This window comes from Haemorhous mexicanus, chromosome Z, assembly GCF_027477595.1.
Source record: "Haemorhous mexicanus isolate bHaeMex1 chromosome Z, bHaeMex1.pri, whole genome shotgun sequence".
In the NCBI taxonomy this organism is placed as follows: Eukaryota; Metazoa; Chordata; class Aves; order Passeriformes; family Fringillidae; genus Haemorhous; species Haemorhous mexicanus.
The window spans coordinates 51,855,048-51,871,186 of NC_082381.1; the positions used below are offsets into that span (position 1 = coordinate 51,855,048).

General features: G+C 37.9%; 1 protein-coding gene across 2 annotated transcripts in view; it reads right to left on the minus strand.

The window, feature by feature from the left end:
* Positions 1-3,760: 3,760 nt before the first annotated feature.
* The window catches only part of NTRK2 (neurotrophic receptor tyrosine kinase 2), a 194,530-nt gene continuing 182,151 nt past the window's right edge, over positions 3,761-16,139 (minus strand). For both annotated transcript variants that reach the window (XM_059873527.1, XM_059873521.1), the window contains 2 exons: positions 6,914-7,072; positions 3,761-6,091 (listed from right to left, as the gene is read on the minus strand). In XM_059873527.1, the coding sequence (XP_059729510.1) occupies positions 5,906-6,091; positions 6,914-7,072 (345 nt within the window). In that variant the 3' untranslated portion in view covers positions 3,761-5,905. The remainder of the gene's footprint in view (positions 6,092-6,913; positions 7,073-16,139) is intronic.

Below are 16,139 nucleotides of genomic sequence, written 5' to 3' on the forward strand. Positions count from 1 at the left end.
GTTTGGACAGATTTCATCCTGAGGCTTCTTCTCAGTAGATTACTTTCCTTTGACCTTTTGAATGCTAATAGCTAGCTCATCTAATCTTGAAGAGGTCTCTTGGCAGAAGGAAGCATATACACCCACAAAGTGGCTCTTGTATTGTTTTACTCTGACCTTGAAGGGCTCGGTTGAGATCAAGCCAGATTATAGAGGGATCACTAATACAGTTGCTGATCCTTCCTTTGATTGTCCATGTTCTGAATCTTAATCAAGGACTTGGATTTAATAATATATTTGTTCACAATATCTTCATAGTAGACTGACATGAGTTAAAAAGAAAAAACTACATTTTTAACAGGGCTGCAGTTTGAGGGACACTTTTAGGAAAGTGCCAGAAAATACCTGAAGGCCTGCTTCTGCTAGAAGATAAGCAGACATTTGCTGCCAGCAGCCCAAACGAACAAGAATGCAAAGAGGATCTTCCTTTGGATACTAAAAACCAAAAAAATCTCTCTACCATCAGGATGGCCATTCCTTAGTCCGATTAATTTTGGTCAACTCTTCCATGAACTGCTTCAGTTTCTGAATTGCTTCCATGAACAGTTTTAGAGTGCAAACCTGCCATGCTTCTAAGCATACCAAATGTTTCCTTAATTTCCTCCTAAAAAGAATAGAGGTAAACAAAGGCATTCAAACAACAGAAAACAACACACAACACTACATAAAATTTTTAGTGTTTTAAAGTCATAATTTTATCTTTCTTTTGGATGACATTGTTTATTGTAAGACATCATTTTTATTAAATACACTGTAATACAAGAGACTTTCCATGTCATGTTGAGAGAAGCTGGTCACATGATTCACAAACAAAACTTTTAACACTGATACCTAGGCATCACTTTGAAATCAGCCAAGATGCAATGAAAGTTTTAAAGCAATGGCTACTTGTAACAAACTGCAAAACAAGAACCACTAAATATTTCCACAGAGACATCACATTAAATAAATTTTTTAAAGAAAGGAAAAAAGAAAGGAGAAAGATAGCTCTACACACCAGGTCACAATTTGGTGACAATATAGAGATTTATATTTGTATGTAGATATCTTCCTCTTTACCTAAAGTGACAAACGGAGTGATATCTAGAAATATATACACATAAAGTATAGGTGGAGAGAAGGGCTGGGACAAATATTTCATAATTAATTGATTCTCTCTCTATTGGTGATTTAATTAAACATAAATGTTAAATTAATTTGTATATAAAACATTCTTAGGTGCTCTTCTATAAGTTACAGAAAGATACACATAAGCTGCAAGAATTAGGCCTCTGGATAGATTTGATGTGTTCTGTTTTCTCGTGTACTCCAATCAATGGCCTCACCTACTAGCAGCTTCCATAATCCTTGCTCAAATATTCAGTGTTTATAAAACATCAGCCAGTCATCACTCAGAACCTTCTACAAGCAAACAAAAAATCCCCACAGACCTTGTGCAGAATGCATAGACGGAAAAATAACACACCCATCATTTCCCATTTCTTCTCCTGAGACATATGTTTAAAAGATGGCAAAATAGTCACTTGGTTGCTATTGTGAATTTCACAGTGTTTTCCCTGCAACATGTAGACTTTTTTCTTTTTTTTGCTTCATATTTGTGATGAACAACACATCCCCCCACCCTGCCCAAACAGAGGTGTTTTAAAACTAAGCTCTAAAGGACCTCTTATTCAAAGCAGCAGCGGTTTATTCCAGCCCTCACAAAAAGAAAATACAACTTCCTGTGCTATCAAAACCTTCATCTCTCTTTAGCAATCCCAAACCAACTTCCTCTCCAGTCCCTTCCCTCTCCCCTCCCCCACATTTTATAGCAGTATTTGAAATTCAGTTACAGGCCACAAAACCCTAAATGTGGACTAGTTCTAGCACATATACATTATACCTTAGTCATCTGGGTTATTTAATTTCTTTTCAAAGTGGTTTCTAAAAGTCTACATCAACCACAATCTCTTATAGAGGTGGGGAGGGTACAGACAGAGAGAAAAAGAGAGGGGAAAAAAAGAAATAAAAGAGAAGGAAAGAAGGAGGAAAGACAGGAAAAGAGAAAGAAGGAAAGAAAGTGATAAAAATAGTAAGGATAAAAAAAAAATATCAAAAATAAGCAGTTACTTATTAACCTATAGACAATATATAGATTTTTTGTTTTACAGGTCAAAATGAATGCAGTCCTTTAAAAAAGTGAACACTCCATCAGGCATCATGGGATGCTGTTGCTTTGCAAGTGTCTTTCTCCATGGTCAGTTCTGAGTTCTGCAGATCTATTGAGTGTGAAGGACAGAGTACGAAGAATGCTACTATTATTACTCCTGAATGTCAGTGTTCTTGTTCTCCAAGTCATGTTGCAGTGTGAATAGTCCAGCTCATTCTTGGAATTATTTAGTTACTGCAGGCAAGTACAAAATGCTAATGGAGCTGCACTATTGTGCTAGAACAATAAAACAACAGGAGCACAAACCCAGAAAAGACAGCAAACAGACTCTGTTTTCTGAGCTTGGAAGCTTATCTGTTAATTTCATTGTGAGAAATCAACAAGTGAGATGGGAATGGAAGAAATGTTTTTATGCAATCATCTGGGGAAGAAAAGTGCTCGTTGTTAAATCTCTGGCATTCTAGCACTGCCTCTGCTGCACACCAGTTAGAAAGTTGAATCTTACAAATATAGAAAAAGAAATATCAAAAGAAAAAAAATTTGGTTACTCAGCAGACTTTATCAATTTATTAATAGCACTCTAATCATAATTTGTAATAACAGAGGTGTATGTAAATTTATACATATACACACAGCCCATACATAATGTGCATGCATGTCTGCACATATATAAGTAAAATACAACAGACATAGGCATACATGTATATGCTATGTGTGTGTGTGTGTGTGTGTATATATATATATATATATATATATATATATATATATATATATGCCATATGCAAACACACATATATTATATATATATATGGTCAGTTCATAGCACAGAAAGCCCTATGTCCAGAAAGACTTTTTAAATGAGCCTGATTGTCATACTTACTCAGTGTACACGATTTACCTGACAGTGCAAGCGTGATGAATATGCACATATACTCACCCTTCATTGTGATTTGAACATATTTCTTCCTCTTCTCTTCTCACTCTGCTACACTTACCCATCTTTTCATGAACAAACGCAAACTATGTATAGCTACAGTTTACAGCTTTTCTATTGTGATTATACATTTTATGCACTATCAAGAACACTAACAATATACGTCAAGGTTATAGGTGGTGGCTCTGTAGAACATTTGGTCCTTTAGAAATTTAACAAACTGCTATGTTATTGCACAATGCATTTTAATACTATTTATTCTCTGAAATTACTCTAAAAGTCTCACTAGTAAACCAAAAAGAAGATGCCACTAAGTACATTTTCAGGGTCTTGTGGTTATTTTTGGTATACATTCTTTCAGTGCTTGCAAAACACGCTTGCTTTTGGGCTGGAGACTCTTTTACAGTAAAAGCATAATCTCAGATGCCTTTTTCTTCACCTCAGAAGAAACTAAGACAGAATATGCATGTAGAAACTTAGCAGCCCCCTCCACCAACTGCACCCTCTTCCCACTGCACAGTAAGAGGACTCTGATAATCTTTCTTTTCCACCACTGTTATTTTGAAGATCAATTTCAAATTCCTTTAAAATATAACATTCATATTCTCAAGAGAATGGGTTTCACTGGATGCTCAGTCTTTTTCTAGTTTTCTGTGAGAACTTCCAAGACAGTCTAGATAAAATCTTAAGGCCCATTTTGTAGGAATCTTCCTCTGGCTTTTTATGTGTTTCCAGTTCAGTAGCAGTTAAGAAATAACATCTAGTTTATTAAAGAAATACTGAGTATGGCTTTATAGTTACACTGTCATGTTTATTTGTAATGCTGCCTTTTCAATGACATTGAGAAGGGTAAAACTTCATCAGTGTCCAGTGAACTGTTTTCTTCAGAAAATGTTCAGAATTTTTATAAGCTAGCTCTAAAAGCTTCTGAAGGAAAAACTTAAAGTGCCTCAATAAATAATACATGCGAGCAAATTATATATTAAATGTGCTATGGGAACACTTACAAAAATAAAATGCTTAATTTATTAAATAAAATATCCCCAACACGAAGATGGACTATTTTGATCTGGCTCATATCAATAAGAAATAATAAAAAGAGAAAATGGAAAGAAAGATCACTTTTTTGCAATAACGCCCCCTCACAGAGGGAGGCAGAAGTCTTGAGGAATAGGTAAGGTAGGTTTTCATTTGTAAGAATTCATATTAAAAATAATCCTAGCTCTAAATTTCAAATTGTCAACTTCTAGTTTGAAAAACAACATGTATGCCCATGCAGCGGTCATCAACACAGTGGCCATGCAAATGTTATACACATACAATGCCAATCCAACCAAAAATAAATTATTTAATAAAGTGTGTATGTTGGTTATGACAGCAATAGTACCAATACAAAAATGACGCTGAGGTCAGAATCTTTGCACTCTGAATAGCAAGCCATAACCACAGAGTAATTTGTTTTTTCTAGAGATCTTTATCCCCTGCTATGTCTCAAACATAACCAGTGATCTCCGTGCTTTAGATTATTCATGTTATATCAGCCTATAATATCTATACATTGTAAAGGCATTTTAACATGGCTAATGTCCTCCATTAGCCCCTTCTAATGAAATATAAGTTATATCATTATGAGTTTGCTATGTCTACTAGGGTCTACTACGAGATGAGTGATTGTTTCTGCACAAAGGGCATTAATCGACAAAGACCATGCACAGTTTTACTTGCACGGTTAAAAAAAGAAAAAAGAAAGGATTGAGGAAGGAAGGAATATGCTGCTGGACAAGCACAGCATAAGATACACCTGCCTCAGCATTTACAGTTCGTCCTATCAAAATCCTTAGTTCCAACATGTAATCTTGAAATCAATATTGTATGTAACTAAATCTAGCTTCAGCCTTTACCAAAAATATTAGCTGGAGAACATTTTTACACCAGTGGCATGACAATATCCTACCAGAAGACAAAAAAAGGGCATGTGTTTACTTTATCATGTTGTAACACAATTGCGTGCAGTGCAGGCAGCATCTTATCTTGTTTTACTTGATTCTGGCAATGAATGGTGCTGGCAAAGCACCTCCTTAAACAATCCCTTTAGTCCTCAGAAAGACTCTTCAGGGAAATGGCTAGACCCCTTCTTGTCTTCCATCAAACCACTTCAGTGTTTTGTTGTAGGTTTGGATGCCACCAGATTTCCCAAGGTCCTCCAGACAGTGTATCACACAAGAGTGTCTTCTTTCTATCTGGCTTTATCTCTGCAAAGAGCATTCTTCATGAAGAGAACACCAGTCTTCTTTTTCCACCCACAGGCTGAAGCAAAAAAAATGAGGTGAATCCATAGAAACTCCCAGCAGCTATACAGCAGAAATCACAAAGTTTTAGTCAAATATATTTTTCCCTTTTTTTCATCCACATCAAAGGCATGAATACAACAAGGCATTGTTAGTTGTGGTGGGCAAACTGAAGAGTCTGCTGATATAACAGATTGGGTTTTTAAGGCCTTTGTCTATGCAGAGTTACAATAATGCAGAAGCCAAATTGATTAGAAAGACAGGAGAGAAGGAAAAAAAAGATAGAAACTGAGAGAAAGAGAAGATATGTCTTGGTAATGTCTAAAAAGTCAATACTGTGTCTACAGATGGAGAAGCGCACATTGCTTGCCCTTTGAAAGCTTCTCCGCAACTTTGTCATTAATACTGTCAAAGTTAAGAACACATTTTAATGTAGTTCAGCGGCAGTTGAACACATTCATTCCCGCAGCCCAGTAGAAGAAATGCTAGGAGACTTTAGCCTAAAATATCCAAGTAGACTGGAGATGCCTTGGCCAAGTTCTGAAGGAGGGAGTGGATTTCTTTGATGTTGAGCCTCATGTGAGGCTCCCGTTGCCAACAGCCCAGCATCAAGTCATACACTTCCTTTGGGCATGTGCGAGGTCGCTGCAGGACTCGGCCCTGAGTGATGCACTCAATCACCTATGAGAAATCACAAGGAAAGAATCAGCACAGCTGTGCCAGCTACATAGAGTTCACCCATGGAAGAGATAACTTTAACCGTAGCAGCCTCACTGGTGGTGATGCAGCCATCTCTGGAAAGGACTGCTTTTCTAGGCAGATGAATGAGCAGCAGTATACGATCTGGAAAATTCACTGTAATGTAAGTGGCCAAAGAGCAATAACTTCACTCATGTTAAGTTTGCCCACATTGACCACTCCACACATAAGGAAATTGGAGCTGGGAATTAATCCCATAGCTTCTCTCTCTACCCAACCACCACCTCAGAGGCAGGAGAAATTTTCAACCTGCTCATAGAGCATAAATGCCTCTCCTTCTCTCTACCCTCTGCAAACTTATGAGTATCACTGTGGCTAATCTCTGGAAGGGGGATATTTGTGACTGCCTAGAAATGAAGAGATACCTTGATTACTTCAATCTAATCTGTCCATGGTTATGGACAACCACCCTGAAACAGTACCCTGTATAATACATCTGTTCAGGAGATAGCTAAGGTCCTTTTCATTGTCTCATGGTCTACCCAGAGCAGACTTTATGCCATGCAAAGGAAAAAATTAAATTCCAACTGTTCTTGTTCTGCTTGAACACCTTCCATCCATTCAGGGGAGAAAAGGGTGAAAAAGAAGAAATTCAAGCACACGGTTCATGACAACACAATAAATGCCATACATATGCATTGGCCTTTAAGAAATAAATTTGTTGCTGTCCTTTTTCCAGAGAAGCCACACCAATAATTAGTATAACAGCTTTCCCAATTCAATTTGAGAATATATCACACACACCTCATTGTTTGAGAGCTGATACCATGGCTGTTTGCCATAAGTAAAGATTTCCCATAATACAACCCCCAGGCTCCAGACATCACTTTCTGTGGTGAACTTCCTGTACATTATACTCTCTGGAGGCATCCAACGAATGGGCAGCATGGTGTGACCCCCAACCTGAGAAAAACAAATAAAAGAGTTATAAATAGTTTATTGAGACCCTCACAAGGCAGTCTGATGACATTAAACATGGAGACTCCATGGTTTCTTTTTTTTTTTCCTATCTGGTAATATTCACTTTGAGGAACTTCGAAGAATGGCAGATTCATGGTTCCAACTCCTCTTCCCCATCAGTACCACACAATACATTCCTCAACAAAAATCTCAAAAGTTGTCTCTGAAGTCTGAACTAATCTTTAATGTTTACTTGGCACACCCAACCTAAGGAACAGGAAAGTCTATATTACACTACCAGCCAACTTTGAATTAGGCCAGTTTCGCTCTCTATTTTAACACTGAAGAAACTAAAAAAGATTCCTTAAATGAAATCTGGACAGATGATTCTCTTAGAAACTCTGCAACATCAACTAAAATACATGAAGACACTGTGGTCTGACTGTATGAAATGGTAGGATTAGATCTGTATGGTTGAATATCCTAATTTTGACTGAATTAAAGCAAGGCTATTTTCTGTTCTTAAGTTCCACAGTTAATACATCAAATTATTTTGTTCCATGTTAACTACCCTGCCCATAAAAAAATAAAACCAAAAAACCAAAAGTCCTTTGGATATATTTCTTTGATAATAAACAACTTGTAAGATATGGATTCCAACCTCAAATCAACTCCTGTTGAATGGGATTTTCACTAAATGAATGCGTTTCTGAGAGCTTTCAGAGCATTTTTTGTTTCCCCAGAAAATTAAACTTCCTTAGACTTAGGTTTCCTAACCTCTATCTAAATTTTTTAAAGTATTTTATTTCCAGGTTCTAAACAATTTATTGTTCCTGTCATGTCCTATTCTGGTTGGATCACATCAATAAAGAAATCTATTTAAGTAATTTTTAAATTTAAATTTTTAACTGCTGAGATACCGTGATATGGATATGCAGATATTCTAGTTACTTTTGTACCATGAGAGCTGAGAACATTTCCAAGGAAGTTAAAAAAAAAAAATAAAAAGAAAGCTTTTTCAAGGACATCTTATTCTCGATTAACTCATTTCCCTTTCTGAAAATATATTTAGCTATGGAACCACATTTACACTTTCAGGATTCTGTCAATTCAAAATATAATTTTTCCTTTGTGATGTAGCATTTGTTATAAATAATGGCCTTCTTGTCCTCATGTTCAAACAGCAAATGGAAGAAAAACCCAACAGTCAGGTTTAATATTATCTCTAAATCACACACTATATGCATTACCAGTTATGGTAATGCTGCACTAACACTGAATTGTCAACAATTCAGTTTTAGTGCAGCATACCAAACACAGCAATGGCTGTGAGAGCTCAGTCCTGTTCTGTGCATCACTACATGCTCATCAGCGGTGAAATCCGCGTTCACTACTTATTTCATAGAAACAGAAAGTCATGCTAAAATGTAGTTTATTATGAGGCCCCTTTTCTACTCTCTCCACATGAGATGTATGTGAGTGATAGAGGAATGTTACTTCACAGGTTATTGAATGACAGGCAGAGCTCCCAATGTCAGTTCCTGGCTACATTGTGGATGTGCTTCTGACTCCATGCAGGTTGCTATGCACAGGTGTCCAAGCCATGTAAAAAGGGACCCAGTTCCTGTGCACTGCATTGATAGAGAATGGATACACATTTATAAGTGTTTTTTCCAATTTGGCCCATTTTTCTCTATGTTAACAGTTTATCTCTCTGGCAGACAGACTGGTTGTAAGCTCTGTGCTTTGATATTTTTCATCAACTTTGATTGAGAGGCCTGTCAATTATGTGCAGAGTTTGAACACACCAACATGCTGAGATGCAACCAAACACTCAGTTTCCCACCTTATCATAGCCTAAACTGACATGACAACCAAACCACGACCAGTTTTAAGCCAGTCTTGAGAGGTATTTATTAGAAAGATAAAAAAGTTAGTCCCTTAGAAACATGCAGCCACATACACCCATTCAAAAGGCAAGTGCCATGAAAAGATGGTTAGTGATGAGAATGTTTTGGTCTCATCAAGTATTAGAATGGCTCTTACATTTGCTTGTCATATAACCTCTGCTACTGGTTTTGTTCAGCAATTTCTTTGACCAATTCCTTTAAAAATTAGTTAAAGCCATAGACAATAAAATATGTGACCTTACTTTTATGTGACCTTACTTACTTACACATCTTAAATCAAGAAATTTTGAAAAAGCAATTTAAAAAATCCCCGACCACTCTTCAAATCTTCTTATGTTTTTTCACTACAGATGCAGTCTATTTTTGGTAGGATTCTATGCTGAGTTTTTAATGCCACTCAGGAAAATGAAGAACAATCTCCTCTAGAGAAACATCACCTCTGACTGTAACATCACACACCTAGCTGTCTCTCTCTTTGCAGTTGTAGCAAGACTGACTTGTTAGTATTGACACCAAGAATTCAGTTTACAGGTAAGCACAAGACACAGGGCTCATTGATGCTCTTCCCAGATCATCTTGCCCAGACCTGTGTCCATTTCTGTCCCTGAAGGAACAAGAGCTCACTGGACAGAGGACTTGACCAGTACTGAAAAGTCCTGAGTTATCTCCATCTCTATCATTCATGTTACTTCAAACACCTCAACATCTTTATGAAGATAGAATTTATTGCCCTTTAAGGAATCAACAAAAGTATTATACAGGGTGGTCTCCTTGACAGATGGCACTTCAGTGAAGACAAGATAACCTGTGCAACACTGATCATCTATGACACACTGTGCATCTACCCATGGTCTCACAGCACCTTGCACTTCAAAACCACAAGTACGGGCCAAAGGCACTTCTTCAAAATGCATGTTTCCTTCTCTATTAAAAGTCAGTGGTTACCAAGTCAACACTCACTCAGCTCAGAAAAGCATTAAGGGCTCTGCTAGTTTTACACCTAAAATGAAGCACATACTTCAGAGATTTTGAACTGAAGCCTAGGACTTGACACAACTGTTTGCAGGGTGCCTGAAACAAATTGTGTCTCTTGAGAGCTTCTTTTGATTTTTATTTTAAGAGTCCAAGTGTCCAAGGGTTGTGCCATAACAGCAGTGAAGAGAGGTGGGATGCCTTTTTGCTGTTGTTGCCATACTCTCAACAAGGCTAGGAGTTTTTTTTCCAAGAAGCACCAGTGAATGAAAACATTACTTCACTGACCAAAGTTTAAAGGTTCTGAGTGCTTCAAAGAGATGCCTTCAGCATATCCTTTAATAAGAAATGCAGGTTATTACAAAGCTCTCAGGTATCACCAGTATTCTGCAGTATAAAGTCCCTGCCATGCACACTGTAATTTCAGTGCTGCTTGATACACATACATTTCAAATAGTTTTGTACTGAACAGGCTACAGCCTTTATATTCAGCCTAGCTAAAGTTATGACAGGATTAAAAGCATTAGAGTTTTAACTTAATATGCTATCACTTTAAAATTCATAATGTAGCTGTATGACCATTTTATGTATACAAATAAGAGTAAGTTTTCTTGATACTTACCTGAAAGCAGCTGCATTATCACTATAATAACATACAATATCACAATTCTGTTATTTAGAATTGCACTTCTACAGAAATATGGACTTAAGAACTTATTTCCAAATGTCAGTTTATGAAAGTACACCCTAGCCCAGCTATAGCCTTTCATTATATTCTAGCTAGCTTTTACTAGCTGCTTTTACTAGCAATACTGGGTTAGAAAACCTGGTGAATTAGCCTCTGCAACATGCAAACAATCCACAGGGAGGAGACTGCTATGCCCAATCTGTGAACTGTCATGTTCTCTAAAGAAGTCTTTCTAAGGAAAAACTACTACAATGTCCCATGTATGAAACATTGCACTTTCAACAATACAATGTCATTAACATTTGTTACCACTTTAAGCAACCATCTTTTCAATGAATTTGGCATTTTGAAAGGTGCCAGAGAAGCTGGCCTTGAACATTGTTTTAGTCTATTTGCAAACATTAATCTTCTAGGGCTACTATAGAAGGACCATGTCTTAGTCTTGAAGCAGGGCCTCTAATTTTATAGTTTAAGTTCTTCCAATTAAAAATGTATTTGTCTATACCCTGACATGTTCATTATTCCTAGCTGCCATAGAAATCCAAGGCCTTGTTGTCTTGCTATTGTGAGAAAATGGATAGCTCTCTTACAGAGAAAACCAAATGAAGACTTGTACTCCTGCTGGAAACAGAAGACAGTGGGTGGAGCTGGGAGAAGCCAACCTACAGAGAGATATGGAAGGCACAAGAGGTGTGTGGGGCTTCAGAGTTAAGACACTAGCCACAGGCCAGGAAAGGCACAAGAAATAATCACATGAAATCATCACACAGACTTGTCAAGGTTGTCAGAGACCTGAAAGATCATCTATTTCATCATCTAGTTTAATCATCTAGTTCTAGACCATCTAGCGTCACCATAATCACCCCTAAACCATGTTCCCAAGTGCCACATCCAGATGCCCCTTGAACCCTTCCAGAGACTGTGACTCCACCACTTTTCTGGGCAACTTATTCCAGTTCCTAACCACTCTATCAGAGTAAAATTATTTTCTAATCTGAACCTTCCCTGCTGTAATTTAAGGCCATTTCCTCTCATTCTTTCACTTGAGACATAGTAGAAAAGAACAACTGTCACCTTACTACAACTTCCTTTCAGGCAGTTATGGAGAGCAATAAATTCTCCCTTCAGGTTCTTCCTCTCCAGACTAAAAACCCCCAGCTCCTTCAGCTGCTACTTGTAAGACCTGTGCTCCAGACCCTTCACCCGCTCTGTTGGCCCACTCTGGACACACTTTAGTAGCTCAGAGCAAGGGCCCCAGAGCTGGACATAGGATTTGGGGTGGGGCTTTACCAGTGTGGAGTACAATGGGACAATCACTGTCCTTGTCCTGGTGGACACACTATATCTGATACACACCCAGATGTCATTGGCCTTCTTGGCTACCTGGGCATGTGCTGGCTCATGTTCAGCTGGCTGTTGACCAGTACCTTTAAGTTTCTTTCTGCTGAACAGCTCTTAAAGCTCTGAACTCTTCCCTCAGCCTGTAGCACTGCTTGGGGTTGTTGTGACCCAAGTGGAGAACCCAGCCCTTTGCCTTGTTGAATCTCATGCAGCTTTCCTTAAGCCGGTTCATCAAGATCTCTCTTGCAGAACCTTCTGACCCTCAGGCAAATCAACCAGTACTGTTGCTTAGATGCCCACTCAATCAATTCACACCAGGTTCATGCCTTATTCATCTGAGTACCATGCGGAGGGATTGGCTGCTCCTTTGCAATGCATGCCAGCTGCAGCCCAGTCTAACTGTGAGCTCACTGGGGCAGTGGTGCTGGGGGTGATGGATGGCTTTGGGGCTCCACCACCCAGCTGCAGGGTGCTGCAGCAGCTAACAAGGAACAGGACGGAGACCAGCCAGAACAGTCTTCCTCCTAAATGCCAGTGGCCATGTTTGGGGAGGCCCCAGCACTAGTGGAGAGGACATCAAATGGAATTCCCAGCTTTTGCAGACATTCTGTTACATAACCCTTTTCTGATTATCTTTTTTCCCCCCAATTCCTGGCTCTAAGTAGAAGTTTACTCTGAATTCATGCACTAAAAAGCACAGCAACCAATTGCATAGCCTTGGAAAACAGACTTCCTCATTAACATTTCACGTTCCCATATTCCCACGATTCCTGCAGAGTGACATTTCAGTAATGTGTCATAGCACTTTGTATGTTCTGTAAAGACTAGTGATGCTTTTTCTGCCAAGAGAATAAAAGTAATCTCTTTACTTTGTTAGCCAAATTAAGCTGAATGACTGTCAGGTATTCAGCCCTGATCCTGTCCCAATGTCCTGTCTGTCTTGTCTGGTGCATCTTTCCAGAGTCCTGCTGTTTTCAGGCCTTTTAAAATTCAGGGTGGTAGACTTGAGTGCAGCAACATCGTTCAGCATGTCCAAATTAAAAGTCATGTGACAAGTATATATTCAATCTCTTTAAAACAACCACACCTTAGTCTGTCAAACTAGAAAGAAGCTGAATCTTTTGAATCATTTGTTCACCCCCTCCTAAAAAAAATCCTGTATACTTGCAAGATAATGCCATTTTAGGGTATTTTTCACTATTTATATTTTGGTCTTCTGACTTGTTTCCCCATCTCAGGATGATATAACTGCAAAGAAATGTTCTTTGCAAAAATTATCATGTCTTATTGCTAAAACTGAAAACCTCTCCTCTCTTGCTGAACATCTGCTCTTTCCCCCTCATAAAAGCTGGAAAATGTTTCTCTTAGCATAGGAAAAAAAAATCAATAATTGTTATTTTCATTTCATACCCTGGCCTTGCGGACAAAGTCAATGTCTTCTCTTGAAATATCAGTCCTGCGTGTCTACTTGCAGAAAAGCAATACATTATTTTCATAGTCATAATAAGCCATATCACTCCAATGCAAGAGGTTACTAATTTATAAAATAAGGCATATTACTAGACAATAGCTAAAAATGTGTCCTCTCATTTTCACTTTTAACCCTTATTTATTAATTCTATCGGTGGTTTTGTCAGAAAAGTGAAACGTGGTCTACAACATTTATTACACTGTAAATTCTCTCTTCAATGCTCAACATCAGTTCATTATTGTGTGGCAATTTTGTGTCATGGAGATAAAATTCTTTTCATTAGCCTCTATTAAACCACGAGCAGTATGAAGAAGATGAAGAAAGACCAGTTACTCTGATGTTCACATAACAAAACAAGAGAAAAGGCACCAAAAAAGTGTAAATAGCAGGTTCATAAAAAAAGAGGCACCCTGTCACCTAATGTACATTTGCTAGTGGAACTCACTGACATGAGATACTGCCAATATGGAAGGTTTATCTGGGATCAAAAAGTGATTAAACAAACTGATGAAGGATAAAATCTGACAAGGACTATTGAATATGAAGATACTGTCTCTGGCCCAGGAAACTCTGGAGCTGCAGAATGCTGGAGGCTAAGAGAATACTTGAGGAAGATATTAACATGTGCTTAGCATGTTTCCATACTATTCCCAGTTATCAGTTTCTCATAGTGCCAGGATCCTGGACTAGAAGGGCTTTTGGAGAAGTTATTCCTATGTTACTGTATAGCCGGGCCACATATTGCAATACGCAGTCCTTACCAAACCTCTCAGCAAAGCTTATGGAGGGCTAGAAATAACAGAAATAATTCTGGCATAAAGATGGAATGACGGGGAGATAACACATGAAATTAAAATAGGTCAGTGATCTAGAGCATCTTGCAATTCAGCATCATCCAAAGATCTTAAAATGTTAAGTTGAACAGATACAGAAATGGTGCTGTTGTTGTGTTTTACACAACACAATATCAATTTGGGCCAGACAAATAGGATAATTAATAAACTGTAGTAGTTATTGCACTACAGGCCATTTATTCTTCTAAGAAAAGATGAAGTGCTCTGGATGTAAGATCAGATGAATGCTGTAAAGAAGGTGATGTGATTCACATCTCTGATTAAAAGAAAGATCTCTTATCAGAAAGACAGAAGTGAAGTTACCTTGAGTAGAAATCTGCAGCACTTAAAATGAATGGATAACAACTTTTTGGTGTCCCAGATGAAGTGTGTATGAACAAAAAATGTCTATTCCTTTAAAATACAATTTCTTTTGATTGGTAACATATTCTACTGTTAAACAACAAACAATAACCTAAGCTAAGAGAAAGCGAGGTATGCTGTGGAAAAATTGGAAGTAATGACCCTTTGAACAGTGTATTTCAGTGAATTCAGTATAGATCTAAATTCATTTCTGAATACAGGAACTCGGGATTTTAGTGAAAAAGCAAGGAGATTGGAAAAGCCAGAGAAGATCTGTTGAACCAGATGACCCCTCCTTTCTAAAATACTCTGCATTCTCCTGATTTTCCATATCAAGTTATGACACAGCATATATAGCTACTGGTCACTCCAGTGGCATGACTTCCAGCTCAGAATGTAGAGCTCATGTGGGGTTCTTTGATATTGAAGTTCTTACAAAAACTTGCCGCTATATCCCTTACCTTACCACTGTTTCCACATCTCAATGTCTGCTGGTTGTACCAGCAGATGAAGAGAGTTATTAAGTACCAGTAGACAAGCAGCTGGAATGACTCATGTTAAAGTCCTCACAGGCTCCAGGGTGATCATCTAATATGTCCAAGTCAACAGCAAAACAATTTTGCAATGCAATATTAATGAATTGCAGCTACTGCCTTTCTGATTTTCAAACCAGTTTACAATATATCAAATACCACTTTTATATTAATCCTAAGTAGTTCGGGCTACTGGGGCTAAAGAGGTTTTAAAAATAATCTTTAATATGCACTGGAAAACTGGCTTCTACAAATCTGTGTCACAGCTAAAATTCAAAATTCTTTTGCTTTTGCAGGTGGGGGTTGGAGGTGTAATGTGATGAGATGCTAGATGAACAGCACAGTCAATATCAACAAGTTGCAGGCACTTGAGCACTGACTCTGAAAGCCAAGTATGACACCACATAAGACAGTCTGTGTTCACTGGGAAATCTTTTACTTCTATTGTCAAGTCTGAAAGCTATTTCTTAGTTACTAAAGATTGCAGCTTTTCCCCATATTTTACTGAAAACCACATTTTTCTTCAAATTTACTGAAGGTTAACATAGCATGTCTGACTTTATCGGTCATGTCAAATTACATCACAGGAGAAGAGGGGAGCAACAAAGCTTGGTTTGTAGCATTACTTGTCCCCTGGGAGTCACAAAAGTATTTCTTATAATGTACACTGCATGGGAGCACCACAATTTCTAGCTGAAATGTCTCAGATGTTCCAGTTCTTTGAATTTTGTAAGACAGCCTCTTCCCCTTCCCCCAGATGCTAATAAACAAGGAAATGACAAGATCCTTGTACTCATATTCCTTCTCTTCTGCAGTCTTGATGATGTTTTCTGCTTCACACTTTCTCTGGGCCATAATTTGTTTACATAAACTGGAAAACACAAGATAAAAGTTTCACTAAAATAGAACAGAAAAAATTCTCTGTTGTTTTCCCTCCATGAATTCTAGTTTTTCTCTAC